Source organism: Ovis canadensis, chromosome 8 (assembly GCF_042477335.2).
Source record: "Ovis canadensis isolate MfBH-ARS-UI-01 breed Bighorn chromosome 8, ARS-UI_OviCan_v2, whole genome shotgun sequence".
NCBI lineage: Eukaryota > Metazoa > Chordata > Mammalia > Artiodactyla > Bovidae > Ovis > Ovis canadensis.
In genome coordinates this window covers 69,744,460-69,771,927 of record NC_091252.1, presented here as the reverse complement: position 1 = coordinate 69,771,927, position 27,468 = coordinate 69,744,460, and the positions used below count along the sequence as shown (strand labels likewise).

Genomic DNA, 27,468 nt, shown 5'->3' with positions numbered 1-27,468 from the left:
AAAAGATAAATATCAGAGAACCATCAAGTTCTAAGGAAAGAGAAATCTCTTTATAGGCAGAAAGCATTTTGCTTTATTGTTGGCTATCATCTTGACACTACCGTATAGAAAACTGAGTCCCTTGGACAGCAAAGAAATCAACCTTGAATATTCATTGGAAGGACTGATGTTGAAGCTGAAGCTCCAATACTTGGGCCACATGATGTAAAGAGCTGACTCATTGGAAAAGACCTTAATGATGTGAAAGATTGAGGGCAGGAGAAGAAGGGGCCAACAGAGGATGAGATGGTTGGTTGGTATCACTGTCTCAATGCACATGAGTGAGCAAACTCTGGGAGATAATGAAGGACAGGGAAGCCTGGCGTGCTGCAGTTCATGGGGTCACAAAGACTTGGACACAACTTAGCGGCTGAACAACAAATGCTACTCTATTATTTTTTCCCCCAAATTTGCCAGATTTATTTCCTGTAAAACCTAGAAGGAAGAGTGACAAACAAATATAATAAGCTTAATTCAGATGTCCTAATTTGAAAGAATTCATCCAAATATTTACTTGCACTTAATTTCCAAGAAGACACATTTAGATTTTATGATAAAAGTGTGCTTTTACAAAATTTTAGATGATGAAGTTTAGCAATTCATGCAAAGAATTAATTTTTTTCTGATCGAAAAAGTAATAATCATGTTTTATTGTTTTAAAAAAAGAATCAGACACTCAGAAGGAAAAGCAAAATGGAAATCATCTTTTAGCTTACTATATTTAGGTAGTATCTACCATCACTGCATTTAGGTAGCTCTTTTTTCAGTATTGCAAATATACATTTATGAAAACAGCACAAACAATATACACTATTTTACTTTAAGAATAAAAATTTTAAAAATATTTAAAAGAATCAATGAGCAATCCCTAAATACAAATTGTAAAGTGTGGACCTTTGGGTCACATTAGGTGATAAGATATGTTGTTTGGCCTGCACACTGTTTTGAAAGATTTCAAATAATTGACCAACATTTTGAGATTAGACTTCTCACAAAGTTCAGGGTTCTGACTGCAGTGGACAAACTTCTGATCTGTAGCAATGCTGGCTGACCTTCCATGGGGCAGTGATGCAGGAGCCCCTTGAGACTGGCCAGTGCTTCCTCTTCTTCAATATCTGCAGGCTCCCTAGCCCAGCCCACTCATTTATATCACCTTCTACCTTCCTGAAGGCATTTTAATCTGCTACTGTTGTTGTTCACATTGTCAACCAAAAACTGGCACTTACCAAGAGCACTGCCAACGACTGGACAACAAAAGCATTTGCCATCTGCCTCTACAGAGACTGAACCCTAGGCTGCTATAAGCTGTTGACCTTCAACAACCTCTGAGAGAGTTCAGGTGGAATGAGGCACCCTGTGCTCCAGGGAATCTGGTGGGACAGGTTTTTAGATAGTTGAATATTTTTAGGAACAGATTTTATGGCCTCAATCTTTGTATCTCCTCATGTTCAGTTCAGTTCAGTTCAGTTCAGTCGCTCAGTCATGTCTGACTCTCTGCAACCCCATGGACTGCAGCACGCCAGGCCTCCCTGTCCATCACCAACTCCTGGAGTTTATCCAAACTCATGTCCATCGAGTCAGTGATGCCATCCAACCATCTTGTCCTCTGTCATCCCCTTTTACTCCCACCTTCAATCTTTCCCAGCATCAGGGTCTTTTCCAAAGAGTCAGTTCTTTGCATCAGGTGGCCAAACGATGAGTTTCAGCTTTAGCATCAGTCCTTCCAAAGAACACCCAGGACCAATTTCCTTTAGAATGGACTGGTTGGATCTCCTTGCAGTCCAAGGGACTCTCAAGAGTCTTCTCCAGTACCACAGTTCAAAAGCATCAATTCTTCAGTACTCAGCTTTCTTCACAGTCCAACTCTCACATCCATACATGACCACTGGAAAAACCATAGCCTTGACTAGACAGACCTTTGTTGGCAAAGTAATGTCTCTGCTTTTCAATATGCTATCTAGGTTGGTCATCACTTTCCTTCCACAGAGTAAGCATCTTTTAATTTCATGGCTGCAATCACCATCTGCAGTGATTTTGGAGCCCCCCAAAATAAAGTCTTACACTGTTTCCACTGTTACCACATCTATTTGCCATGAAGTGGTGGGACCAGATGCCATGATCTTAGTTTTCTGAATGTTGAGTTTTAAGCCAACTCTTTCACTCTCCTCTTTAACTTTCATTAAGAGGCTCTTTAGTTCTTCTTCACTTTCAGCCATAAGGGTGTTGTCATTGGCATATCTGAGGTTATTGATATTTCTCCTGGCAATCTTGATCCCAGCTTGTGCTTCTTCCAGCCCAGCGTTTCTCATGATGTACTCTGCATATAAGTTAAATAAGCAGGGTGACAATATGCAGCCTTGATGTACTCCTTTCCCAGTTTGGAACCAGTTGTTGTTCCTTGTCCAGTTCTAACTGTTGCTTCTTGCCCTGCATACAGATTTCTCAGGAGGCAGGTCCGGTGGTCTGGTATTTCCATCTCTTGTTGTGGTCCACACAGTCAAAGGCTTTGGCATAGTCAATAAAGCAGAAGGAGATGTTTTTCTGGAATTCTCTCGCTTTTTCGATGATCCAATGGATGTTGGCAATTTGATCTCTGGTTCCTCTGTCTTTTCTAAATCCAGCTTCAACATCTGAAAGTTCACGGTTCACATACTGTTGAAGCTTGGCTTAGAGAATTTTGAGCATGTCTAGAGAAGCACTAAATCCCTTCATGGTGACATCAGATCCTTATGACTAACAAAAAACCTTTTGTAAAATGAGTGCTTAATGGTATTGAACTCCCCCTTCACCAAAACCTTATATATTGACCTTCCTCCACTGCCGCTAAGGAGCAGTCTCTCAGAGCTCTCTGACATGCTGCCTCCGGGGCAGCAGTCCTCATTTTGCCCCAAATAAAACTTAACTCGCAACTTTCAAGTTGTGCATCTTTTTTAGTTGAAAACATCAAGGAAGTGATGTCTTAGGAAGTGGTACAATGATTATTCCTTGACCTTACTAAATCTGAAGATTAAACTTTTTTTCATAATTAAAATACTCAGTTATATAAGAAGTAGCACATTATAGTTAAGAACAGTTTCTTCTGATGTTTTGTAATAAAAGTCAGCCTGCCTAGTATGAATATATTTCAAGAGATCCATCCCAACTTGAAAAAAATGTCACAGATATAAACATTTTACCGTATATATCAAATGATTAGAATTTTTCTCATTATCCGATGACCACCTTTCCTTTCCATACAGATTAATTTTACCTTTTAAAATTTACTGACCTATATGAACACCTTTCATTACCCTACTACTCCCAAATGAGCATTTCTTATTGTACAACAGCTGTATTTTTAAATAATAATTTTCTATTTGTGCCTTTTGTATCAGAAGATCCAACTATCTCCAGCCTGGAATTTGTAAAGCATCATTTTTAAGTTACTGTCTTCAATTTTGTATTATAATGGATGATATCTCCAATTTTAGAGCTGTGAAATGCCAGCTTCCATGTAGGTCCACTCATTTCATTATACGTCCTTTTCTTTTAAGTTTGAAACTTCATGAAACTATAAAGTATAGAACATATCCAACAGAATAAAACATCTATTACGTCTCTTAAAGATAAGTCAGCATACCTCCAGGTCACTGTCAGGAGGCGGGGAGGGATTATTTTTCCGGCCTCTTCCTCTGGACTTTGACCCAGAACTCCTGCAGGTTCTCTCATCAAGATCTTTGATGGGTGTGGAGGGGCTTTGCACAGTTTCAAACTCTCCTGTAAATAACATAAATTGTGTCAAGAATAGCACTTTATTTTTAGATCAGGTGTAAGTCTTCATTATGAATTATCTTAACAAAAAGCTCCTTATGACCAAAAAAAAAAAAAAAAAAGGAAAGAAAAGATATAATCCCAAATACACAAAAATCCTAATTTAGTCAAAAAATTTTGCAGGTCACATCATTTTCTCCTAGATTCGATCTATGTGAGCTATTAAACCTGAACACCTTTTGTACTCGAGATGCTCTCAACTTGCCTGTCTCTATCCCCACCTAAATATTTATCTAAATTTAGATCTGTTTTCTTGCCTGGAAAATCCCATGGATGGAGGAGCCTGGTAGGCTTCAGTCCATGGTGTCGCAAAGAGCTGGACACGACTGAGCGACTTCACTTTCACTTTTCACTTTCATGCATTGGAGAAGGCAATGGCAACCCACTCCAGTGTTCTTGCCTTGAGAATCCCAGGGACGGTGGAGCCTGGTGGGCTGCCATCTATGGGGTCGCACGGAGTTGGACACGACTGAAGCAACTTAGCAGCAGATGTGTTCTCAACTCCTCATGTCAGAAGAGAAGATCCCATTCCTCCACATGCAAGTATGACTTCTGAGCCTCACCTACTGGGAAATCATGTTCCACTGCTCACACTCTCTTACCTTCCCTTCAACCTCTCCCTTTCCTGGGGTGAGGGGGTGGTTCAGGCACACACAAATTAAAAAGTCCTTCCATTTAACCTTGCATCTATAGAAACTATTTACTTGCTATCTTTTCTTTTTAAAGGATCTTCTCTTAGAAGAACAGGGCATACTAGTCCTGTCCAATAGAAATATAATGTGAGCCATGAATGTAACCACACATATAATTTTAAATGTTCTAGAAGCTGCATTTTAAAAAATGTAAAAAGCAACATGTAAAATTATTTTTATTCCTACATGTTAATTGCTCTAATATATTGAAAACATTATCATTTCAACATATAATAAATATGAACATGGCATGTTTTACATAACTTCTTTTTCACACTAAGTCTTCGAAATCCTGTGTGTATATGACACTTAGAGCTGACTTGGATCTGTAGTAGGTACATGTGCCTACCAGGCCCCTGCAATGGAGCTAGTATAGACTGAAGTCACTGGCTACAGAACTGAATGTCACATTTGTCTCTACTTTCTGACATCTCATTTGTCATAATCCAGCTTTAGTTTACCAAAACTCTAACAAAACTATTCTTACCCAGAGTCTCCAAAAGCCACTTAAATGACACACGCAATAATAAACAGACCCAGTCTTTACCTTCCTGGATCTCTGTGCTACATTTGATCGATCCTCTTAAACACCACCTCTTCAGAACCACTTAGTAGCTGATACCCTGCTAGAATCTTCTAGAATTTTTTCCATGAGTCCTTCTCTGTCTAGGAGACACGGATTCCTTTTCTTCCTCCCATTCCTCACATGCTGGGATTTAGTGGTTTTGATCATTTTCCCCACTCCACACCATGTGGGCAATCTAACCCTCTCATAGGTCAGCCACTTTCTACTCGAAGATGCATACATCATACTGGGTCAAATCCTACATTTCGACTTTATGTTTGGGTTCTGCATGTCCCAAAGATACCTGAAAGTCTGACATGTCTAAAGCTAAGTGATGGAGCACCTTATGAGGTGGAGAGCACGGAGCAGTGGCAGATCTGTGAGGAAGGTTTTGAGATAAACTGAGGCAACAGCGAGGTACAGTAAAACCTCACAAGTAACAGTCAATGTACCGTACGACTTCAAGTGTTTTATTCAATCTCTCTGAATCTTAGTTTCTTTGTATATTAAAACATCAGTAATAGCAGCTACCTTTTATTACTGAGGTAAATCTAATTTACACTCAATTTAAATCATATGCATAAAGTTAAAATGTCTAGGAGAATCCAACGGCAAACTATCAAAGTTACACAGTTTTAAATATAAAGACGTTATGACTCTCCTGTTGTTATTGTTGCTGTTTAGTTGCTGAGTCAAGTCTGACTCTTTCTGATCCTATGGACTGTAGCCACCAGTCTCCTCTGTCCATGGGATTTCCCAGGCAAGAATACTGGAGTGGGCTGCCATTTCCTTCTCCATGATTCTCATGCCTTATCACAAAAATTAAAGTAAAATAATTACAAGAACAGCCAAGCAGTTACTAATCTAAATAAACACATCTGAACAAACTAAATAAAATGTAAGTAATATTTTTTCTGAGAAATTCTAAGTAAATAATTTTTACAAAGCTAACCTCTAATAATTTCTAATGGTCAAATGTTTTCTTTGGGAAACATTGTGCATGTCAGGGCAGCATCAAAGAAATGTCTGTGCTCCAAATACTATTTACTCTTAAAACACTGATAGCACAGTTCCTTGCATGGGTTTTTGTTATCAAATGTATGAGAGTAAATAACAGAACAAAAGATTCTTTAGCTATAAATGCTGACTACAACCCGATGTCATAGTAAATCATGTTTCAGCTTACTTGTGCATACATTAAAGGAGGTTTGGAATATTTAAACACACAACTAATGTTTTAAAAATCACACAAAATGTTTTCTATTTTCAGTTATTTTTATAAAATAGAATTTTTCTAAGGTTGCTGCTGCTGCTGCTGCTAAGTCGCTTTAGTCGTGTCCGACTCTGTGCGATCCCATAGACAGCAGCCAACCAGGCTCTGCCGTCCCTGGGCTTCTCCAGGCAAGAACACTGGAGTGGGCTGCCATTTCCTTCTCCAATGCAGGAAACTAAAAAGTGAAAGCGAAGTCCCTCAGTCGTGTCCGACTCTTTGCGACCCCTCGGACTGTAGCCTATCAGGCTCCTCCGTCCATGGGATTTTCCAGGCAAGAGTACTGGAGTGGGTTGCCATTGCCTTACTATGTCCTAAAAATCAAATGTTCTTTTTCAAGTAAAATACTGATTCAAATTAACTCACATATGTTAAGCTTATAATGTAAACCAATTTTTGGTTGACATTCTATAAAACCTGTCTTTCTATCCATTACAGATCAATTTTTTAGAAGCTAACTCTCATCAGGCAGTTTTGTTCCTGCAACAGTGCAAGAGGTGAAAGGACAAAATCTTGCAAAAGCCTAAAATTACTGTCATCAGTTATGGGTGGTTGATTGTTGACTGGATCCATAACAATGGAATTTGGCAGGAACAACTCAGCTACTCAAAAGAACTGGAAGCCAGCAGCTATGACGACAAGGGGGTCAAAAGAGTAGAAGGAGAAAGGAAAAAAAAACTGGTCATAGGAAGTGTCTCACTCTCAACAGAAGGAGGACTTGATATCAATGATTCTACGTTTCTGAAAGATCTTAAAAGGACTCTAAGAATTTGGACAAAATATGGACAAAAGTGTTTCTGATGAAAGTAAAGGCACAGCCTTTGAAGAAAACTATGAAGGATGGCTCCACATTCATTAAACTCTTAGTATGTGTCACGCACTTTTTTTTCTATTTTATTTATTTATTTTTTGACTGTGCTGGGTCTTTGTTGCTGCCTGGGCTTTTCTCTGCTTATGGGGAGCAGGGGGTACTTTCTAGTTGCTGTGTGAGGGCCTCTCATTGTGGTGGCTTCTCTTACGGTAGAGCGCAGGCTCTAGGGCATGCAGGCTTCAACAGCTGTGGCACGTGGGCTCAGCAGTTTCAGCTCCTGCGCTCTGTGGCACGTGGGATCTTCCCAGACCAGGGCTATAACCCGTGTCTTCTGCATTGGCAGGCAGATTCTTTACCACTGAGCCACCAGGGAAGTCCCAGGCACTTTCTTTTTTAAAAAGTTTACTAGAGTAAGCGTTTGGCTAAAGCACTGCTCATTGTATCTGAGATTCACCCACATTGTAGCCTGGAGCAGTTTGCTTTTTCCTCAATGTGGCCAGAACTTCAAGATATACTATGCTTTATCCACTCTGTTAGAAAATATTTGGGTTATTTGTAATTTTAGGCAACTCTGAATAAAGCTGTTATTAACATTCTTGTTTGTATCTCTGAACATAAGCTCCCATTCCCAGCATATCCCTATCTGTATATATTTGGCAGCAGCGCTGATGAGTCAGAGGGAAGGCATAGACACTGAGAACCTTTTTCCAAAGTGGTTGTATTAATTCACTCTCCTACCAGCAACAAGAGTTCTAGTTTCTCTACATCCCTGTCAATTCTTGGTTAGTCTTTTTTATTTTAGCAACTATCGGGGTATAGTAGTATCTCACTGCCGTTTTAATTAGCATTTTCTTGATGAGTAATGATGTAGAATACTTTTGTTTCTTGCTCAGTTAGTATCTTCTTTTTTACAAAGTAACTGTTTAAATCTTTGAATAATTAAAAAAATGCGGTTATCCTTCTTGCTGATTTTTCCAGAGCTCTTTATTGTGAAACATTCTTTACACACACACATGACTAAAATCTCACTTCAACCTAGTGAATTTGGTCTTTCATTATCCTTTTTTAACAGTGGGAAAACTGGAGACATGTGGAACTCAGTTAACTAACCAAGATGAAATGGCTTGTATGTGAAATGCTGGTATGATTCCAGAATTCCTGCTTTAACCACTAGGTAATACCTCCTCCCCTAAATAGCAACAGACTGTTCAGACTACAAAGAAGTCAAACCTATATGTGTTTCTACTGATCAAAAGAGTATATAGACTTTATACAATTTCTGTGAGACAGAGGGCAAAGGAATTCATCGAAAGAGCATCAAAGTAAAAGGACAGATCCTAAAGGGGCACATGCTATATTTGGCTCCTTCAGATGGAACTGAACTGACCTCCATATCTTCTCAAGGTTCTAGCCTTTCTCCTGATAAAGGTTAAAACCAGAAATTTGAGCTCAATTGATCATTAAACACTTGTTGACTTTTTTTTTTTTTAAAGGAGAAAGCTGTTAATTCCAGTGCCTCTGTCAATTTCACTCAGGTAATTGCATTAGGGTACAGTAACACTGTAGGTAGGAAAAATGCAAATTGGCAGAGAAGTTAAATGTGGTTAGTCCTTTCCATCTAAATCTTCTTGTTGGCTTCAATGAAATGAATTAGCACTTTGCTTTCCTTCCTGTCCTTATGTAAAATGCCATAAAACCTGGAAAGACTACTGGGTTCTGCTGAAGAAATTGGCTTTTCAAAGTGTGAAGGGATCTTGCCACATCCTTTACTTTTCTGCAGCATTTGTAAAGTTTAACTAACAAATGTACTATGTTTTCAAGGTCTCAGAGTACAGAATACTGTTACAAATTGCTAGCTATATCTAATTTTTAAAATGTTTAAAAATTTAAAAAGGAGCTATAAAGCTATCAGTAAGCTTAATGTGCCAATCAGTCATCAAACATTCTGACTGCAAATACCTAAGATAAACTTTATGGTAAAGGCAAAGAAATATCTTTTCAAAGATAATAAACTAAAATATCTGTTCTTAATCAGCATGGTAATGTTTCTTTAAATACATTGTCAAATTACCTAGTAAGGTAAAGTATTGATAAATAACTGAATGTTATTCGTAATTTTCAAATAACTCAGTCATTACCCATTGCCCTAGGCTTTTTCCTGAGCCAATACTACACATGATTAAATAATTATCTTTTAATCAGTGCCATAATGAAGAACTGCACCTTCTAAGTTTTGGATATTCATATCCAACTTTGTTTCATTAGGTTTATCGCTAAATCAGAGCAACCAGCTGTCTCTTATAGAACATAACGTATGTTTCCATTTTAAACACAGGAGAAGTCAACAGGGAAAGATTTATGAAAAACTGTTTTCATAAATTTTAATTGTTAGGCCTCTGCTTTGAGTCCAAATACAGAGCCAGTCAATGGAAAATACTCTTTATGCCCTTAAACAAAATATCTCAGATTTCATCAATAATAGAGAAAATTCCCATAGTTGTGAACTTGTTTACTTTTCAGATGCATGCCAGTCTGCAAAGGCAAAATCAGACTTAAAAACTGTCTTGACAAAGCTCTGAGGTCACAGAATTTCTTAAAGATCCAGACACATACATTGTTATGTTTTTGGTTGAGAGAATGATATGGTTACATATAGAAATACTTTCTTCTTTAAATTCAACAGAAAGTCTCTTAAGATCTGAAAATTATGTCAAACTATATTCATTGGCATTAGCAACCAATGGAAAGCTGAACAAATTGCAGTGTTCTGATAGTGAATATGAGACAACATATTTGTCACATACAACTGTATACATTCAAAGTCATACACTCAGCATACCTACATGTCTACATTTAGTATTTTTAATATAAATAAAAGAGTGATTCTGAAAGTTGATTATTCTTTATTAGATAATAGAAAGTACCCATCTGTGTCTTTCCTGCAGAGAAACTCTTGTGGTCATATTGACATTAGATCATAGTCAATCTTCTACCCAAAGTTCTACTCAGCATAAAAAGTTTTTAGTGTATAAATAGTTTTCATTCCTGGTTGCGCAATACTAGTAAATTCCAAAACACTTTGCTGGTCTTATCACTCAGTCTCTGATGTCTTGATCAAATACTTCTCCTGTGGTTTTGCTTCTGAATAGTTATCCTATCTTGTTTTCCCCACATATTCACCAGTGAGAAACACCTTTTACAGTGTGATGGGAACATCAAACATCTCCTCACCTGAAGTGTTTCCACCATTTGCTAAGCAAGGATTCTGAAATCATTCATTCTTTAAATTAATGTAAGACTCTTAACGAAATGTTAAGTATTTACTCAAAGAGGATCAGGACAGAATTGGAACACAGAACTTAGGCTGGGTGGAGGTTAAGGCGAGTGTTAAACGTGTCAGCAAATACAATTCTAATAAGAATACAGATAATGAAGAATTTAATGGATTCTAAATATGTGTTTATCAGACAAAGGTATTAAATTACCTACCAAGGACCCTATGGATATCCTAAGATATATATAAAATCCTAAGAATATAGGAAATCTTCACTGGCTTGAGCTACTGATGACTCATAAGGTGAATAAGTCAAACAGTTTCTCAAGCATAAAGGAAATATTATCAGTTTTACCCAAAGAAGATAATATTACTACTTTTCCATGTTGTTAAGATCTCCACTAAATAATTAGTATGGAAAAAGATTCACTTACCTTTTTATCTTCATATTTATACATACTCTGTCATTTGAGATTAGAATTGCCTATCCCACACCTACTAATAAAAGAAGGGTATTCTGAAACGCCAGAAAAACCTCACCTAATACAGCAGTAATAGCACAGATTAAACACCAGCACAATTATCTGGGAGCTTTCAGTCTTTTTTAAAAAAGATTTTTTTAAATGTCCATTTTCTCCATTTTATTAGACAAGCAAAACATATAAAAAATATTTCACCTGGATGAAGATCTGTACCTGGTTGGCTAGTCAGTCCTGGGAGAGATTCCTGCAACTGGTAGGTTGAGGTCGTGGAGGATGAGCCATCAGCTGTGTTATTTGATGTCATGTATGCGCCATACGTCGATGCAGAGTAATACTGTGCATACTGGTTTTGGCCAAAGGCTGTGTAGGATGGATAATCCTGAAATAACAATTGAGATGTGTGTGTGTGTGAAAGACAGACTGTCCTCTGGCACGCTCCAAAGAAGAGCAATCACAAGGTAACGGAAAGAATACTATCTGGCTCCACTGGTTCTGGAGTCCACAGCTTTACGGTGATCCTAAAAAGCAGAGACCATTCTGTGGGCGTCTTCTACATGCACACAGTAATGAAATACCATATGGGGTTCTGCAAACCAGGTCCAGTACACACATTTTAATCTACCTAAAGATCATATATGCTTCACTCCCCTACTCAGAATTATGCATCCACGGGTGTACACTGTCAGATCTTATGCACTTGAAGAGGAGAGAAGGAGATGCTTGTATTCACAGCATTCAATCTCATCTTCTAAAATCACCGGCAAGGAGGTGTGCCCTTCCTTCACTTCCATACAGACCCTGGGCTGCATTATTGTGGTATTTGTTCCCTTTTTAGGCTGCCCTTGATAATTTTGTTTTCTTGGCAGGAGATAATTGTAATAAAATGATTAAAAGATTTTCTTACCCAGTTTCTCACAGGCTACATTCCACCTGAGACCTTGACTTAAACAAATCTTTAGTGAGGTTTCCAAATATTTAGTTTGCATCATTTGTTAAGGAAAAAGGAAAGCCATTGGATCAATTCCTCTCACTTGCTTTTTCTTAGAAGTTTCTAATAATCCTAAAATGATCTAAATAGTCCTTCAAAATCCTTTTACATATTACATTTTTTAATCCTCCCAAGTAGAACAAAGCAGTATTTTCCTTATGCTTCCATTCTGTCTAGTGTATATTTCTATTATTATATTAAAATATTCTATCCCTTGTCCATATTATTTTCATATCTATGTCTTCAGGAGGATTGGATCCTTTCAGAGAGCAGGGAACACTGACTTGTGATTCTCAAATCTTCAATGCATAGTCAAAAATCTAATGGCTAACAGGTATTCAAGTATTAATAAATGAGTGACTGAAACTAATCTACCTGGATTATCAAAAATTCTTAATTTTTTATAATAAAACATACATACTGGTTTTGATGTTTAGTATTTTAAGAAACTATTTTTCAAACTAATGCCAAATTAGCAGTTTAATCTTGTCAAAAATATTATTAACATTATTCCACTGTTTAATCATTAAATTTTCCCCTTAGCCTCTTGTTGTCTTAATAAGAATTGACAGGAGAAGGCAATATAATTCCTTCAGTAAATCCAAAGAGCAAACGCTTGTGCAATAACTTTTATTTTAAAATATACAGAAGTCCAGCAAGTCTGTTAAGAGTAAAATAGTGTATTGCTTACCCATGAAATCAACTATCCTTCCATCTCAACTACTCTGAACATGACTGAGAGGGAGAAAATAAGAAAGTATCTGAATATATCACAAATTCATCTCCCTCCATGCTGATTCACCCTTTCAGAGACATTGCTTCTTGCTCCACATATAATTCTAAGATGATTCTAGAAACAATAGTAGGTTTCAAAACTCACGAAATGATTAAGCAAACATCACTAGGAGGGCTAAGGAATTCTAGGAGCAGGTATAGCAACAAAAGCAAAAAATTACAGTTCTCAGGAGAGTAGGAACTAAAGTTATCAAAAAATTAATAGAACTAAAAAATAAAAGCTGTATGGAGTCTGAGATGCATTTTGTTTTGGAAAAAAATGATTTGGGTTTGGACCAAGCATGCTCTATACTCTATCATAATCTGATTATTGATTATAGTTCAACCTATCAATTTTCATAACTTTCTTACTAAGAAAAAATAAAATTAATTTATTATGGTTTAAGATAATCAGAAAGGATGTAGTAGATTTTCTCATTTCCTCCTATGACTAAAACAATCATGGCTTAAATGTTTAAAAGGTAAGCCTTTAGCAATCAGGAAACTTAAAATACCCATAATTATGCATATCCCAAGAATCTAGATAGCTAATCTTTACTACTCTGAAATGCTGTCTTAACTTTAAATAAATAAAGTTTATTAACCTGATACTATTCTTCAAAAATCTGATATATATAAAAAGCATAAATATAAAAAGCTACTATACCTGTTGTGAACCACTGAAATTCGTTGAATTTGAAACTGAATTATTTGCATAAATAGTAGAAGATGGTGCAAAACTAGAACCTAGAGATAAAAGAACAAATTGCATTTAAAAAGTATTTCTCAAAAAGTATTAAAATATTTCACTTTGCATAATTCAATGCAATATATTTTAAATTTTGTTGATGCAGTGAGATTTGAAATGGAGAGATTTTCAAGGGAAATATGCTTGGCTTTTTCTTGTGACAACTGGTAAATTCCTTCCTTTAGAATTCTGTAGAGTTAAACAGAAGTTTGTGGGAACAGTCTTACCAAGGACTCAGATAACTTTCAAGGGCCAATGTCTACACGTAGAAAAGTACTCAAAGAATAAAACAGCAATAGTGAGACTACTTCCAGGAAACAACTGCAACTTTCCAATGGCCATATCAACTGCATATGCAGACAAAAATTACTCAGGTTTAAACAATTGGCTGAGGCTAGTTTAGAAAATAAACATACAGAATCCGTTTAGAAATGAGGCTTCCAGCATCCCATCTTTTTGTTCCTTTATGTCCTTTCCTTAGAACAAAAATGCTGTAGGCTAGGCCTCAGACCCAAGGGAGAACTGTTTATACCATAATCGTCTAAGGTTTGATAACCTAAAATTTTATGACAAACTGAGCAAGTTATTTAGTTGTTTGAAATTAAGGCAAAAACAAGCAAACTATCAATCTATAGATTCAAAAAAAATGTTCTCATGGAATGCACTTGTTAAGGAATAAAAGACTATTAAGGCAGCTGATTTTTTTTTTATCAACATGTTTTGAATAGCAATAGTATTAGGTAATAATGCAAATTAATGTAGCCTGGAATATCCAATATAAAAGTGTTTTGGGGAATAAATGGAAATGTCTCTATGGCTTTTTCTACACTGCCAATTGAAGCTGAGCAGCTCACTGTGGCTGAGGCATGTATGCAAATATTTATCTACCAATATTATAAGGAAAAAAGACACCTGTCATTTCAGCCAAAAAAGGCCTAAGTAATTATTTCATTTTAGTCAATCAACCAAAATGTCAATATTAGTTCATTTGAATAATGTTCATATAGCCCCCAAACTATGACTAATCATTAGAAAAAAATGACAGGTAAGAAATAAGCTTTTGATGTTTTTACCATGTCACTAAATTATTTTCTGCAATTATTATACAATGTTCAAAAATAATTGTTAATTGGAGACAAAAACAAAAAGAAAAATAATGATCATATATGGAGAAAAAAGTTTTAAGAGGGGAGGTACAAACGATTTAAATATTCCTATTTAAGAAATATAGTACTAACAGGGGGAGGTATTTTAGAAAGGAAAAAAAAAAATCCTCAATCATTCAACAGAAAATATAGGACTTAGAAAAGTGCTAACTCAATTTTAAATTAAATCAAAACAGCATTACATACATAAGGAATCCTGACAAGAAAATGTTGGATTTTGTCATGAATCTTTGAAATCCCTTAAGTAGATGCCAAACATGTGACTGGTGTGGTGACTGGCTTGGAGGTTGCTTTGCTTGGACGTAGTTTCCTGCCAATTTTATGCAACTTAAGCTTAAGTATTTAAATTTAATATGGGTCATGTTTCTTGATGTATGTTGAGCTCTTTTCATCATGTTCCCTTTTAGTTATCTTTTCCAATGGTATCGTCTGAGCAGTGGTAACATTTAATACTGTCTTCATGACTATATATTCTTAGTCTGAAGCCAAAGAGCCTCATTCAAAGAATTCTTTCTCACTTAACATGTATCCTGGGTGGCTGCTTACCTGGCATCTGGTAAGAATAAGGTGTCTGGCCTGGCTGTGGGGTAGAGAAGCCTGGGCTGTAACTGAGGCACCCACTCTGCAATGGGGACTGAGTTTGTGAGAGTCCACTCTCTGTCTTGATGCCCGGTAACATCACGCCCAGATCTGTTTGGAAAGTGCATGTGCAAACCATTTTATTAGTAAAATGATCGTGCTGGAACGTGAGTTGCAACTTATACTAGAATATACGTTTATATAAGAATATTAGAACACACAGCTACTAGCCAGCAGGATTACCTGCTTGTAACCAAAGAAGGAGAAGAGAGAAGAAGGGAAATACCGTAAGTGGGTAGGCTGTAGGGCTGTCCTGTCTGTGAGTAGGCAGTGTAGACGGCTGGCTGCTGCATTCCCGAATACTGAGTCTGGCCTGCATAGGCGGACATTGTTTGAGCTGCTGGTGTAGAAAGAATGTGTGGATAGGGCCTAAATATCAGAAAAATAGCATTACTGCGGCAACAAAGACTGTATATTATTTCAGACAGCTTAGATTCAGTGAAACCTGATAATAGCCAGGAAGTAATCCTCTTCTTTATCCACAACACCATTTTTACAATATAGAAAAGGACAAAAGTCTGAATGTCAGGAGAGCGGGCTCTGCTATAACCCAGTCTCAATACCTTGGACAAATAAACTTCCTAAGTCTATACCTCACCTGTGAAAAGAAAACTTTGGTTTAGATATCATCTTGAAAGTCTCTTCCAGGTCTATATTGCTTACATCTGAAATAGTATTCCAATTGATACATAGATGAGGAAAGTGGAGTCCAGGTCAGTTAATTAATGAGTCCAGGTCAGTTAATTGATTAATTAACTCATGAGCATTATTTCCTGTTACCATGCATGACCCAATGCCATGTAATGATTACAAAAGTCATTAAAAGCCCTAGGAAGAATTCCTTACAAGAACTAAAAATCTTATCGAAAAAAAATTTTTTTTAAAGTACGAAGCTTCTTGAAATGGAAAGCCATTCCCTTTATCTTGCCACATCTTACAGAATATCCTCAAAATAGATATCCAATCTCTAGCCTATGCTTAAGGATAAACACTGTAGCTGCTGTAGAAAATAACTTTTAAATATGCATGATCAGGAATCCCAAATCTTGACATATCTCTCTGATGGCAACCAAATTCAGATATACACCCAATATGGTTAAGCTTGAAATGTTTACCACTGTCCTCAAAACGTTGACTACATTAGTTATACAAGCAATAGTGCATATTTTTCCAAAATGTTTATTAGAAGTTAAAATCCAATAAAAATATTATAAAGCTGGAACAAATTATGAAGTGTTGAGGTTTGAGTAAAATGTAATCTTTTCAGATTTTCTTTAAACTAGTAATAGTTTTCAAATTTTTATTTTAAAAATCAGTATATTCTGATCTGTGCTTGATGCTTTCTTCAAAATATATAAATGTTCGAAATTAAAGGAACTGTCTGGACAAAAGTGAATATATTCCTAGATTTGTGAAAGATATTTATTTATAGGTCTAATCTATCCAATGAATCTATCAAAAAATATATCTATTTAACTACCTATAACATTTATCTCAGAGAAGGCAATGGCACCCCACTCCAGTACTCTTGCCTGGAAAATCCCATGGACGGAGGAGCCTGGTAGGCTGCAGTCCATGGGGTCATGAAGAGTCTGACAAGACTGAGCGACTTCACTTTCACTTTTCACTTTCATGCATTGGAGAAGGAAATGGCAACCCACTCCAGTGTTCTTGCCTGGAGAGTCCCAGGGACAGGGGAGCCTGGTGGGCTGCTGTCTATGGGGTCGCACAGAGTCGGACACGACTGAAGCGACTTTGCAGGAGCAGCAGCAGCAGCAACATTTATATATATAAATATATCCTGACTTAAAGTTATTATATTGTGTAAATACGATTAATCAAAATAATGCCAGAAAATTATTCTAACAAATCTTGAAAGACTACTGACCACTTACTTGGAAGGATACAGCTGTGGGGAATATTGATGCGCAGATCTGGGGCTGTAGCCACTACTTGTTATTACTGTGAGATACAAAAAATAGAAAAAAGGTTGCTTCATAAATATGTTTCATTGGTTTCACTGGAGTAATCAAAACTAATTTAAAGAAATGACCATGTTAGAGAGGTATTTCAAAAAATTCACTCATTTTCTAAATAGAAAATTCATTCGTTTTCTAAACAGAAACAGATGCCTATACATTTTTTTCTAATTAAACTGTTCCATATTTGTTCTAGGAAAATGACATGAAATCGTCTCACAAATCAACCCCCTTCATCATTCTTCCATTCTCTCAAATCAGTGGCATGCTCTTATGCATTAATATGCTATGAATAAATAACCTTGATTATAAGTAATTAAGCTTTCATGATATAAAAGTAAACCTTTTCATTTGCAAACTTCATGTTTTAAATTCCACACATGATGACAAGATAGTGTTCTTCCTACATTTACTCTAGTAGAAATTAAATAAAAATTAAGAAAAATGCGATGTTTCAACCTTCATTTTCAAGTTATAAAATGATAATGCTTTCTATTTCCTTTCATTTTGTCAATCTGATGAGTAGTTAAAATGCAGAGTCCAAATAATTCTCATAATAACTGGAATATACACAGAAAGCCTGGGTGACAATGCAACATGAAAAAAAGCAGAACTATGACACCCAGCAGCAATCCTATTTACAAATGTATTTTGAACTCTCACAGACTAGACTTTTTTGAGAAGATTTTAAAGGTGAAAATCAGGTCTTATCAACATTTCAGCCAAACATGCAGTCCCAAATTGGACTATTTCCAAAAGTTTGGAAGTTTCTTTTTCCTTTAACCATCTGCCTTGACTAAGACAGATGTATTGCAAATATATGGACCCTAAAGTGTTAAGGCCGTCCCTTCAGAGCCAATCCACACTGGGCAAGCACACAGAGTGTCTTTATTAGGCCATCTGCTGTTCATTCACTTTTCAAAAAGATTAAAGTAGTATACAATGCAGCGCTGGAATTAGTTTAGCCTAATCAATCATAGTTATACTTCAAAGTACTGTGCCCTTTCGAAGTTGTTCATAATTCTGGAGCTAAACTTTCAGAATTGTAAAAGTGACAAATAGGTTTAGGTTGCTAACTATTTTATGAAACATGATATATTTCTATATCCAAATGCTATTAAGTATCCTTGTGATCTATTGCTTCATAAACACATAGAATTTAATGTATTTAAAATGCTATTTGGACTGTAAGCTCTGAGTATGGAGAGTATATTATAGTTTTCATAGCAATAATGCATAAAGTACATTTTCAAGAATATTATGAATCAATTTTGACAATCACTGAATATGATTTGAGGTATAACATCTTACATGTTTTCAGCAACCAAAATTTAAGTGAATTTGCTAGGTATATTTAAAAATACGTGGAGCAATGAGCCATTAATTTTCTACTTGTTTATTAAAAGCATTAAAAATGTTCAAAACTTTCAAATCAACTCAGTTAGAACAAGGCTTTTCTATTACACTATGGGCACTAAACATACATTGCATAACAGCAACAGTATATTGCATAGGAAATTCAGTCCTATTCATTAATTAACAATGATTAGCAGAAATATGATTAAGTAAGGCTTAATTCCACATTTTCATCTCATTGATAAAACTTCATTGTGGTACATGCTAGACAGACTATACTAATCAGTTATTCTCAAGATTGTGAAAAACAAGGCTTTTCTAAAGTAATATCAAATAATGAAAAGAAATATTTAGCTTTATTAAATTAGCCAAACAAAATTATTTTTTAAAAAGCCTCACATATATGAACACAATTTTGAATATACAGGATGCTTCTTCCCTCTAATGAATGAATCTAGACATCATTACAATAATGTACCCATAATAGTACAAAGGTGCAACTTTTAAAATTTTATATTAATGTCTATATGTTCATTTTTTAAGTAGAAAACAAAACCTATGACTCAGAAAACTGTTCATATAAAACTTAGAAAATGTATACTTCTTGACTATGCAGTATACATTTTATTCTAACTAATAAATCTGCAGATAACGAAAAACAAAGACAATACTGGATTAAAGTAAACTGAGATTACGCTGATCAAAGTAAAGACTGTTCACAAAATAGCCTAATCTCTCCAGTATGATTTCTGGAACACCATGTACAAATTTAGGAGAGCTTTCTTTTATTCCCTATCAGCATTTAATTAATAAAGAAATGTACACAAAGCACACACGGTATCATATTCCATCACTTCCTCATATAAAAGTAATCAAAAGTGTCTGTATTCAGAATGCCTGAAAATTAGGTAAAACATATTTTTAATGAATACTATCAGATTCTCACAAGGTGGTATCAAGCAATCTTAATACTTTAGATCACTGCCTCTCTAGGGGATGAGAGATGGGAGATGAGTAGCAGGGTGGGTGGAAATTTTGCCTGCCAGGGAGCATTAAAAATGTCAGGAGACGCGGTATGCTGTCACAATGGAGGCATGCTACAATAAACTTGGGATAGGTGCCAGGGATACTGATAAACACCTTCTATTGCAGAAAACAGCTCTTCCACAAGAAAGAAAAGGTCACATTTTTAACAGCAGTGCTGTTGAGAATCTCTGACCTAAATCCCTCTGTCCAGCTGAACTTGAATTCCCAGGTGGAGCAGTGGTAAAGAACCCATCAGCCAATGCAGGAGGCAAAAGATATGTGGGTTCAATCCCTGGGTCAGGAAGATCCCTTGGAGGAGGAAATGGCAACCTTTCCAGGATTCTTGCCTGGAAAATCCCATGGACAGAGAAGCCTGGCAGGCTACAGTCCATGGAGTTGCCAAGAGTCAACCATGGCTGAGTGACTAACTGCACGTGCGTGAGCACACACACACTCACACACACACACACACACACACACACACACAACTGGACTTAGTCCATGGAGCTGGAAATATTCTATATCTGAGTTGTCCAATATGGTAGCCATTAAAAACTATTAAACATACAACTATTAAACAAGCCACTATTTAAAAATATCCCACATACAACTATTAAACACTTATAATTAATGTGACTAGATTAAAAAATTTTGCATTTTAACCAAATAATATTTCATTTAGACTTAAATAGCCACATTTGGCCAGTGGCTACTTTTCTGGACAGCCCAACCCTAGATAATTCTTAAAAGAAATCTGGGAAACTATTTGTATAATACGAGTAAATTCCAGACAGTAAAGTCCAGACAGCTTGACAGTTCACACATATTTCTTTTAACATATCTATATTTTCCAATAAACTTTTAAAGAAAGGACTCTTGGACTGACCAGAACATTGTTCTAGACTCATTTATACCAGTGACCACCCAGGAGGCTCTGACTGGCTTTAACCATCTTTAACATTTCTGTGCTTCGATACTCTTGCTTCTTAAAATGGATCATCAGAGACCTCTGCAATTTCTTCTGGAGCTAACATCTTATAATTTTTTCAGTCAGTTTTCATTAACTTTGTGGTATGCTATTTAAGTATGTCAGCAATTATTTAATTTCATTCTTAACCTTAAAAACCATGTTCATATATACATTTGTTTTGCAGAAAGTTTACAATAATTATAGTAAGTTAGTAATACAAATGCTAGGGTAAGTTAGTATCTTATCTCCTGAGCAGCAAGAGAATTGCTAGAAAGGTTGTGAATTAGGACACAAGCTTCTCTATGCTGCTGCTGCTAAGTCGCTTCAGTCGTGTCCGACTCTGTGAGATCCCATAGACGGCAGTCCACCAGGCTCCTCCATCCCTGGGATTCTCCAGGCAAGAATACTGGAGTGGGTTGCCATTTCCTTTTCCAATGTACTCATGCATGCTAAGTCGCTTCAATCGTGTCTGACTCTGTGCGACCCCATGGGCAGCAGCCTACCATGAACAGAATGTCCACGGAATTCTCCAGGCAAGAGTACTGGAGTGGGTTGCCAGTTCCCTCTCCAAAGCTTCTCTATACAAAGTGTTAATTACTGTATCTTTCTGTTTGGAGTACTAATATTTATGTGACTACATGGCAGCTGTTTCCAATCAGCATGAACCAATGAAATGGGATCATCTGCATCCATAAAAATCAAATATATGCTCTAATGACATTAGAGTTAAAGCTTTACCTCCACTCTTTTTACATGAGAAGCATACCCACATCAAATTCTTGTATGTGAGAATATGAATAAGTATAAAATACATTAGAGTAGAATAACAGAACCAATATCATGAATACTTTTCTAGGTTTAATGTTCATCTTTCTGCTATACAAAATTCCTCCTCAGGTTAAAAAAAGTCCTCTCATCAGATAATCAACCAAACGAAATATTGTATTGGGGCAGGAGAGGGGGAAGATCTTTAAGTCAACTCAATGCGTGTCCTTTGTGCCCACCTGGGAGTTATCAGGTATTTATATTTAAAGAGGATTGATGTTTAAAGACACACTATTGTTCTCTTTGAAGCAATAGAGGGAAAGTCAGTGCTCTCAGAGGCTGTGTTCTAATGCGACCAGCATGTGCTCTCCTGCAGCCCATTAACCTTTAATACTTGTCACTCAGCTGCTTACACAGGAGGGTTTTTTTTAAACCCAGAGAGGAAACAAGGTTATTTAGAAGGAATCAAATGGATAGTTTTACATCTCGAATGTTGGAGAGAAGGCAGTTTTTAGTCATTTAAATGGGCAAGTTGAAGGTACAAAGTTGACTATTACAACCTAATAATTAAATCAAACACTATATAAAATAATTATGAAAGAAGCGAGCTTTGCTTACTTCTAATAAGAAAGTCAGGGCATTGCTTGGTTGTCAACTGCAGATGCAGTAAAACAATTCCAAACGTTATTTCTAAAAACACATCATTTTATGATAATACGTTTTCCCAAAAGTAAATTTATTGCTGAATTTATAAAAATCCAAATTCTCGATTATTCACTAGGAGGAAGACATGGACCACAATGTGTACAGAACAAGACACAGCTTAAGGCTTTACCTGACCCAGTAAAAGTGTCAAGCGCTCCATCTCCAGTCGTGGCTGTGGTTTCACTGCTGTTCAAAGGCTCTGTTTTGACTGCAAGGAGAGACACTACGTAGAAGAATAAGTACACGTGAGTTATATTTCTAACTTTATATCAAAGATGCTGACTGTTCAACTAGTGGCTTTTCTAGCTACCATGAGCATGCAAGAGAAAACTTGAGAAGTCGATCAGGAGAGTTTTGTTAATTTAGCTTCTAAATGGACATGCATTTATAGAGGATTTAATTTAAAAATCCTCTAAGCTGCTTCTCTCGAATCTGGCTTTTAAAGGCAGTTAACCTGACACAGTGAAACAGCAGTATACACGTATTTGCATTTTTAACTCACCTAAGCACACTCTGATACTATAGTCAAACGGTAGGAGAAAGGAATTATCAGTCAGTCTTTAGCACACTGAATCCAAATCATCACAGAGATTCACTGCTTATATTTTATTCTTCCCAAGAAGACATTAAAAGACAAGACTGCTTAAGAACAATGGTGGCATATGCGTACACAGAAACCTGGGTGTGTATTCATATAGTGGGAGGAAAATCAGGCACTCAATAAATTTCTGCTCTACAAAAGACAAAACAGCCATAAGGTATTGTTTTTTTTTAATTCTAATAGTATAATGATCTTTAATACATTATAGAGACAAGCATAGGAGATGGTTTTTACAGCAGGAAGTACAGCTTTTGAAAACTCTTTAATATATTATTTCTCCTTTGAGATGGTATATCTTGGCAAAATCCTCATTGGCAATGATGTCGCCACTGAGGTACACAATACTGTCATTATTAGATGCAACGAGTTTGGCGGGGGCTGTGCAAAAGCCCCCACCCATTTTGTCACACCATATTTTCCCTTTGTGGGCAAAGCTCCATATATCACAGCAGCCAGGGAATACACTAAATTATTTTCTACTTGACACCTCTTATGTTTCCTAGTCATAAGTGGAATGATACAGTTAAAAACCTCAGAAGCAAGCAGAGAACTATAAAGAAAGCTGAAGACTAGCCAACTATGGACAAATATGGCCGAAAGAATAATGGGCTCAGAGCACATCCACCAACCAAGCAAGTCAGCAACGTTACTCTGTTAGAAAAGCAATTAATGATGGAGAAACATGCAGTAATGACTACGTTCCCTTTCCACATTAACAGAATCGGCTGCACCCTCCCTCAGTGAGCTCTGGTGTTAATTTAGCATCCGTGATTTAACTATGTCATGAAGATTTGATGGAAGATTCAAACTGCAAAGGTTGGAAAAAATCCAAACTCTAAACCATACTGCCTCACAGGCAGCACTAAGAATTCCTTTCATCTGTATAGAGATGATCCAGAGCAGGGTTTAGAAAGGTGTAACAGCTACTCTCAATGATGCAGGGTCCTCATGTGACTTTTGACATATGACAGAAAGGAACCATCCAAAGCCTCCAGCAAAACTAAGGCAAGAGACAGTTTCTCAGAACCTCCAAATTCTAATTGTGGCTAAATTCCCATTTAAACATGTCTACATCTATAAATGACATTTGTAAAATAGGTTTATTAATCCTAAAGGTAATCTATATTGCACTTATGAACCACGGACAGTGGAGCAAAACGTCTAAAAAAATCCCCAAGCTAGACATGAGGTTTTAGTTCTGTTACTTTGAATCTCAACTTTGACGTCTGATTTCAAAAACTTAGTATTGGTGTTGATTATAATCTCCTCAATTTGAAAATTTCAGGTGGTTAAAAAGAGAAGGAAGGAAAGCTAGAGAATGAATTCGCATTCATTCTCCTGGAAACATTTCTCATTAAAATTTTAAAGGTCTGCTGTTAGTCAAAGACAAAGGAGGTTCATTTAACTGAAAAGAGGCATCTCTAGAAAGATTATAAAGAGAAGCATACACACCAAGATGTATTCAGTGTACCAGAATGTAGGGATTTAAAATAATAGCTAAGTGGATGCTAACATTTGGAGGAAAACAGTACGCATTAATATAAACTTATTTTTCATATGTGGTTAAGAGTTGAATAATAGGGAAAAGGGGGAGAATTAATCATGCTGCTACAGAAAATAACTTATGCTCACAGGAGGCCAGCATCAACAAACATCTCTTGCGTAAGATGCAAAGTTATTTTGATTTTTATATAGAAAGTAAATAATATTAAGTAATAATATTTTTTTCTCAGGGAAAGAAAACTTAGAAGTGAAATAGACATTATATGATTAGCTGATTTATTAAAGATGGTAAAATACAAAGAAGTGTCTAAAAATGATAATCACAAAGTTTGACAAATGAAAGATATTTTCAGTAAAAGTCTGATTATATTTGAAATGTATTTCATTTTCTTTTGTCTTGCTTTTATTTCGACACTTTAAATGAGACATACCGTATACTCTTCTAGAGGAAGGAAACTTTGTTAATTTAGTATATGCAAGGCACTATTAGAAAGATATTCATCAATGAAACAAGTCTAGTTCTATGCATCTATTTCCTAAAACTTATAAAAATCCTCATTCCAAAAGTTTATGGTGTATATTCACTGTCATATTCAAAATTTTTTTTCTTTACTGTATTCTATTTTTCTTAACACAGAAATTAAACAGGGCTTTTTTTTTTTCAGGACAATGTCCAATATGATTACAGTACAAGCTATAAAACAGAAATAATAATGTTCTATTGAAGAAAAGCATCTTCTTCATCACCAAAACTCAAACTTACAAAATAAACTTTGATTTAAAAAGCAGAAGTCATATTTTAGTCATTAGGTCATTAAGTCATATTTTAGTCATTAGGTTAGAGAGTTTTGTGGTTTTATTCTTCTACATGCTCCATATATGTGAGTCAAGGGTTCATTTCCCAAAAGGTGAGATGAAAAAACTACATACATGTAGCATTTTATACAGAACCATTATTTCAAAAAATAATTGTATTGCCAGGCCCCCTCCACACTAGTTATCCACTTGCAACTTAGATGTTTTTCATAAAGCCAAATACTAAAAAAGAGTCAAAGTAATTTTATTATACTGATAAAATTTAATTTTATTTTTAACTTTCAAAATAATTGATTTCTATGGACTAAATCAAAATTGCATGTGATTATTGTCAGGTGTCAGCTATGGCTACTGAATCATTGATTTTCTCTCTTTACGTCCCAACCTCTTCCATAACCTCATGCAAGTACTTTCAAAGCAAACTTAATCTTGTCATCTCAGATTATCTTCAGAATTCAAGTACAAAATTAATATATATTAATTATTTTTAGGGGAAGTCTATTATCATAACTCAAGGCTCATGTTCATTTGTTACAATATAAGGCTTAATTAATCCTTGAGATAGAGGTGACCCAAGTAATTTACATTTCACATGTTATCCTCAGAAATCTGTGTTTAAACTGGACCACAAAATATTGCATAGCCACCTCTGATAATTTAGATTCAGGAAAGAATTTCAGGAAAAGTTAGTTCAGGAAGGATAAAATTTACAACTCAACAGGGGGGAAAGAAGTGTTGCCTACCAGTTTTATGATTTATGTTTTTCTAAATCAATTTTTTCATTTCAAAACCTACGACCATCAAGTGTCTTTCATTTTAAATATCCATAAAGTATTTAGCTTTATAAAATGATTTGATGATGCTTACAATTTATAGCTTTCATTCCAAAAAGAAAATCTAAAAGAGCAGAGCCACAACAGTAGGTGGTTCTACTGCACAGACATATAATATTCAGAAACAAATTCATCCCATGTGAGTCAATCATCTATATACTAAAAATTCTAGGAGATCCTTTTCTATGCTATATAGATTTCAAACATGGAAAATACCATAAACCTGATCAGAATGTCTGATCCTGGTTTCCCCAAATCTTCTCTTTGAAGCATTTTCTTAATCTCCATGTAGAATCAAATATTCCCTCCCTCCCTCCGCTGTACACCCACCTTGAACACATTATGCACTCATTATTTTCAGTTCTGTTTCCCCCTGCTAGACTTTTGGTCCCTTGATGGCCAGTATCATGTTCTATAGGTCACTGGGTTCCCATTTCCTAGCACAGAACCTGGCGTATAACAGGAACTTGATATATTTTATGTGAGAAAGTGAAAATTCACATTTAGACCGTATCTTAAGAACTTCCAATGAATCTAAGTATTTTGCATATAAAGTACAACTAATTATGTATCTTAACACTATTAGGGAAATTAGAATCTTATATATGGAAGTAACTTTTCACATGATTGGCATGCATTTACGTACATCTATGTGCAAACACACGAAGCATGACTCATGAAGTAACATACATGAATCTATATTGGGATCAGCAAACTATACCTTACATGCCAAACCTACCCCATGGCTTGTTTTGTATAGCCTGTAAGCTAAGAATGATCTTACTTTTTTAAATAGTTGAAAAATATCAAAGAGGAATATTTTGTGATATATGAAAATTCTATGAATTTCAAATTTCAGTGTTCACAGATCAAGTTTTATTTGAATACGATCAAGCTCAGTTGTTTACATATTGTCTATGGCTGCTTTTGTGCAATGAAAGCAGAGCTGAGTTTCAACGGAGACCGTATGGCCTGCAAAGCTGAAAATATTTACTATTTGGCTATTTACAGAAAAAGTTTGTTGACCACTGATCTATACGCCAAGGTATGATTATATTTACTCTGTTTTCATTGACAGTTCTTCATTTTAACAATTTAACAAGTGGTAAAGATTTGAAAGGAAAATCTAGGTTCTAATGTAAATCTGCAGATGTTATTATATAATTAGGATTAGGGTGATGAACCCTTATAAATTAAGGAGTAATATAATATATTTATACAGCACCAAGGTAGTATGGTGGGATATTAAGGTGATAGGAGAAGGTGATGGCAACCCACTCAAGTACTCTTGCCTGGAAAATCCCACAGACGGAGGGGCCTGGTGGGCTGCCGTCCATGGGGTCGCTAGGAGTCGGACATGACTGAGCGACTTCACTTTCACTTTTCACTTTCATGCTTTGGAGAAGGAAATGGTAACCCACTCCAGTGTTCTTGCCTGGAGAATCCCAGGAATGGGGGAGCCTGGGGGCTGCTGTCTATGGGGTCGCACAGTCAGACATGACTGAAGCGACTTAGCAGCAGCAGCATTGGTAGTCATAAAGACTATTAAAATTATCTTGAAAATCTAGAGTTAATGGAAAGATTTTGAAAAGCCACTAAATTAGCTTCTGCCTTTTGTTTTATTACAATAATTTTATAAGGTAATCTAATTCCATC

General features: G+C 36.0%; 1 protein-coding gene across 15 annotated transcripts in view; it reads right to left on the bottom strand.

Moving 5' to 3' along the window:
• EYA4 (EYA transcriptional coactivator and phosphatase 4) overlaps window positions 1-27,468 on the bottom strand; it is a 363,823-nt gene that overhangs the window by 41,705 nt on the left and 294,650 nt on the right. For 8 of the 15 annotated variants that reach the window (XM_069598451.1, XM_069598448.1, XM_069598456.1 and 5 more), the window contains 7 exons: window positions 22,190-22,282; window positions 17,154-17,220; window positions 15,485-15,627; window positions 15,166-15,309; window positions 13,373-13,452; window positions 11,139-11,322; window positions 3,659-3,795 (listed from right to left, as the gene is read on the bottom strand). In XM_069598451.1, the coding sequence (XP_069454552.1) occupies window positions 3,659-3,795; window positions 11,139-11,322; window positions 13,373-13,452; window positions 15,166-15,309; window positions 15,485-15,627; window positions 17,154-17,220; window positions 22,190-22,282 (848 nt within the window). The remainder of the gene's footprint in view (window positions 1-3,658; window positions 3,796-11,138; window positions 11,323-13,372; window positions 13,453-15,165; window positions 15,310-15,484; window positions 15,628-17,153; window positions 17,221-22,189; window positions 22,283-27,468) is intronic. The other 7 variants (XM_069598461.1, XM_069598463.1, XM_069598460.1 and 4 more) reach the window with 1 other exon arrangement.